The sequence below is a fragment of the Magallana gigas genome, chromosome 9 (genome assembly GCF_963853765.1).
Source record: "Magallana gigas chromosome 9, xbMagGiga1.1, whole genome shotgun sequence".
Taxonomy (NCBI): domain Eukaryota; kingdom Metazoa; phylum Mollusca; class Bivalvia; order Ostreida; family Ostreidae; genus Magallana; species Magallana gigas.
Genome location: NC_088861.1, coordinates 46,266,299 through 46,271,426, shown reverse-complemented (window position 1 = coordinate 46,271,426; position 5,128 = coordinate 46,266,299). Strand labels below are relative to the sequence as shown.

Here is a 5,128-nt window from a genome sequence, read left to right as displayed (position 1 = left end):
AATATATTTAATATGTGGTAAAATTTCATGCAAAATTTTTTATTGAAATATCGAGGGTACAACTATTTGGATAAAAAAGTGTGTCTCTTATAAATCATTCAAATTTATATGAAATTTAATCAAACTTGTTCAATTCATTATTTTAATATTTGTGAAAAAGAATGTTTTTGATTTGAAATAAAAAAAAACGACAAAGAATATCTTATCTGAATTCTAAGACAAGATCGTCAATATTAATAGAGAGAATAACAACAAAGGCTTTTAAATGATGATCCTGTTACGGTGGTTAATAACAATGCACATGTATTGCAGGCTCTTCCATTTCCTACTTATAAAGGACTAGACCATGGACCCTCGACGCAGTGCCCAGGATGTGGTGCGTTGTGATGTGTGTGATACCCCTGTCCCCCCACTACACTGTGACTTCTGTCAGACCAATCTCTGCAAAGCTTGTGTTGGGGAACATATGCTGGACATATCAAAAAAACATCAGGTGGTGCTGTTTCAGGACCGAGGATCCACTCCAAATTATTCTAATTGCTCAGAGCATGTCAAAGAGATGTGCAGACATTATTGTGAACAATGTGACATTTCTCTCTGTGTTTATTGTACAGCCACTGGTACTCACCAAAACCATAACTTAATAGACATTTTTAGCATCCTTAAAAGAAAGAAAATAGAATTACAAGAAGATCTAAAAGAATTAGAGAAATCCCTCTCTCCTAAATATCAAGAGATTGTAAACAGTCTCACAGTTCAGAAAGCCGATCTGAATAAAAACTCCCAAAAGTTGACAACAGCAATAGACAAACATGGAGAAGTCTGGCACAGAGAAATAGACACTATTATACAGAAACTGAAATCTGATCTTGATGAAATGGACGCCAAACACCTGGCTGTCTTAAACAAACAGGAAGATGAAATCACACACACCATTTCTGAAATCACACAGAGCATTGCAGATCTGAAGAAGTTACTGGACTCCAATGATGTCAGCCGTGTCTCTGCCTACAAATCCAGGAATGATGAATTCAGAAGATTGCCTCCTAAACTCACAGTTTCTCTACCAAACTTCACCCCTCAGAAAATTAACCCAGAACAACTTTACCAACAGTTTGGTTCCCTGTCAGCATTCTACATTACAACAGAGGAACATGGCTACACCATGGAAACCTCAGAAGCTGGATCCTCTCCTCTCAAACCACTGCTTGATGAGCCACGGATCATCTCCGCCATACAGACACGGTATGGAGACCCTCCTAAGTATCTAACCAATGTTACTTGTCATAGTGATGAAGAAATCTGGACGTGTAGTTATAATAATAAGATGATGAGTCTCTACAACCTGCAGGGGGAACTAGTGAAGTCAGTCCAAACCAAGTCAGGGAACAATCCACGGGACATAGCAGTGACAAGGAGTGGGGATCTAGTTTATACTGATTACAGAGATAGAACTGTGAACATAGTGAAGAATACACAGATACAGACAGTGATCAGACTACAGGGGTGGAAACCTCACGGTGTCTGTAGTACCTCCTCTGGTGACCTCCTGGTTGTCATGGAGAATGATGATAAACAAACAAAAGTTGTGTGTTACTCTGGCTCCACAGAGAAACAAAGTATTCAGTATGATGACAAAGGACAACCTCTCTATTTATCTGGTGACACTAAATACATCAGTGAGAACAGGAACCTAGATATCTGTGTGTCAGACTATAGAGCCCATGCAGTAGTGGTGGTCAATAAGGCCGGGAAACTCCGGTTTACCTACACTGGTCCTTCCTCTACTACCAAGAGATCATTCTATCCATACGGCATCACAACAGACAGCCAGGGTCGGATCCTGACAGCAGACGATAACAACCACCGTATCCACATCCTGGATCAGGACGGACAGTTCCTCCGCTACATTGACAGCTGTCATTTACAGTATCCATGGGGTTTATGTGTGGACACCAGAGACAACCTCTTTGTGACTGAACACGGCACAGGTAAAGTGAAGAAAATACAATATCTGATGTAAACATACTGTGTGTGTATTATATGTAAACATACTGTGTGTGTATTATATGTAAACATACTGTGTGTGTATTATATGTAAACAAACTGTGTGTGTGAATTATATGTAAACAAACTGTGTGTGTATATTATATGTAAACAAACTGTGTGTGTATTATATGTAAACAAACTGTGTGTGTATTATATATAAACAAACTGTGTGTGTGTATTATATGTGAACAAACTGTGTGTGTGTATCATATGTAAACAAACTGTGTGTATTATATATAAACAAACTGTGGGTGTGTATTAAATGTAAACAAACTGTGTGTGTGTATTATATATAAACAAACTGTGTGTATGTATTATATGTAAACAAATGTGTGTTTGATATGTAAACAAATTGTGCATATGTAATACATTTAAACAAACTGTGTATGTATTACATGTATATTTAAACAAACTGTGTGCTTGTATCTAGCCAAGTATATAAAATTATAGACAATACCTTTTGTGCTTTAATACTGGTAAATTGGAAAAAAAATGTCTTTTTTTTTAATTACCTGCTGGTCTGTAACTCCTGGTCTGAAAAATTTATGATTGACGACATGGCCGTGGTGAAGTAATCTTAGACTGAAGTCTAAACTTGAACACTGTCCTATTCTCTTGTAAATAAATTAAATGCTTTTGAAATGTTTCTCAGTATTACCTTGATTGTTACAAATTTTTAGCGTAATTAGATGATATATAATTATTTTGTGAATGATAGAAATTTAGATTTAAGTCTAATAATGCCTCATGATCCCGGGGCCAGGCAAGTACAGTTCCATGATTTGTATATAACTAGACAAATCAAGAAGGAACCTCTTTGTTCACCTTAGCTATACATTCAGTTTGGTTGCTATTTACCCAGTAGTACGTGTAGAGAAAATTTGATTCATATACTTAATCAATACATAAAGGTTTAAATGATCTGATAGGACAAAAAATCCGGGGATCATTCATCTGATAAATAGATGGTACATGTCTAGTACAATTATACAAGCAATTGACATCCCCGGGAACTTAATGTGGCCATTTTGAAGGGTTCGATACAACATCTGGGGATCTATTCACAAAAAATCCTACGTTTAATCGTTGACGTAGGTTAGACGTAAGACGTAAGATTTTTGCCTGAGATTTTGCTTATTCACAAAATATCGTACGTGTGACGTTACGTCAAAAACAGTCGTAAGTTTACGTTGACTATTGGGTTGACGTAAGTCTATAATTGATATGCTTATAGTTGAGTTCTACGTTCTTTTTGTCATAAGCAAAATTAAGAGAAGAAACTCCTATTTGATAACGCGCTATGGTTTGCCATGAAAAAACAGTGCCGGAGATCCTTTTGTATACCGTATTGCAAAATATGTTAATGGTGGTTGAAATTTATATTTCTTAATCTTATTTGAAGCTCGATTATAATCATTCAAGTATATAATCCAAAATCACCATTAAAAACCTTACACATATTGGAAAAGATATATGTTACGCGACAGCAATGCCGGTGTAACGACGAAAAGTGACCCCCATAGAATATTGACTTCGTTGTAGAATATTTGGATTACATAATAGGAATTATGGCCTGTGGGTCATTATTCTCCATAAGAGTTGTAGAAAAATGATCGTGTAGAATATCGACTATATATTATTATTATTATTATTATTATTATTATTATTGTCTTTAGGGTGGATGCAGGGGTGGTGCTGGGCCGGGGGGGGGGGGTTGCCTGTTTGATACTAAATTGTTCGAATAACCAGCTTGAGTACGCTTTTCCGATCACCTGTTATTGCTTATCATCGTTATCTTAGTCTGTCATTTAATTTTTCAAATCAAAAAATGAAAGATATAGTCATGTTTAGTTAATTAAAGTACATTGATTAAAAAATGTTTCCCTCACATTAAATCAAGGCAACAGAAGAAAAAGACGTACCTTAGAGAAATAGATAGTTAAAACAGGCGCAAATCTAGGAGAGACAAAAATAAAAAGGTTAGGGTAGTTGGAGGGAGGGGAAGGAATGACATATGTTGACATTATCAAACCATGACTGAAAAGGTATGATATCATTCTGAATGAATATAAAACACGCCCTTATTGTATGCAGAAAAAAACAGAAAGAAAAAAATGGGTGGGGAAGGGGGGGGGGTGTCCGAGGGATAATTATATTTGCCAAGGAGGGAGGGGGGGGGGCTCTAGGCCTATTATCGGTCAATTTGATGAGAGAATTTTAAAAGTTTGAATTCCCCCACTCCTTAAATCCACGATTGAATGTATCATCCTATTTTGATTTTTCTAAGAACAATTATTTTTTTTGTTACAACAGGTTTACTAAGAAGAATATATGTTAGACAAATACAATACTTGATATAGTATAATAATACAGTCAATATAAACGTCATAAATTCCAAAACTTCGAATTTAGAATTGAACAAATTTTTAAAGAAACAAAATACTTTATAGATGATTCTGTGTGAGGTTGAAATCGATCTCTATTGTAATCAAAATTAAAATGTACTTGCAAACTTCAGTATATAACAGTGATATCAAAACGCAAACTAGCAATGACACTAAAAAGGCTTAACGTGCAACACTGACTTTAACTCCTATTGAATACAACCGCGGTACTTACATGTATAAACGACATCTGAATCTAGCAATTAATATCGGCATATTCTGACTTAACATTAAACTCTCCTTTGATTTAGCAAAAACATGTATGTGTTACAGGCTTTTATACTCAATCTAGAATATCTAGAAAAAAAACAGCGGTTATTTTATTAATATTCTTGAAAAAATGAACTCTTAACTGGGTGTTAATAAAGTATATCATCTATTGGGATATTTTTGCTGATAAGTAAAAAATGAAGTCATAGTCAACATGTTGCATACAGAAAGTCCGGAAGGGAAGTCCTTTACAATTTAATTGAGGCAAAATGTATGATATGTTAGGTAAAAAGCATTCAGTCTAATACATGTATAATGTTTAATAATTTAAACTATATTTATTCTGTGAAATATTACATGTAGATAGCATAATATAATGTCATTTGTGAATCACTGCAAAATTGCATCCTCCAATAACTTAAGCT

At 35.0% G+C, this 5,128-nt stretch overlaps 1 protein-coding gene across 1 annotated transcript; it reads left to right on the top strand.

The window, feature by feature from the left end:
* The first annotated feature begins 346 nt into the window (after positions 1 to 346).
* LOC136271924 (tripartite motif-containing protein 3-like) lies at positions 347 to 2,023 on the top strand. The gene is made up of 2 exons (XM_066072517.1): positions 347 to 493; positions 953 to 2,023. Exons 1-2 carry the CDS (start codon positions 347 to 349, stop codon positions 2,021 to 2,023), a joined length of 1,218 nt encoding a protein of 405 aa, XP_065928589.1.
* The last annotated feature ends 3,105 nt before the right edge of the window (positions 2,024 to 5,128 follow it).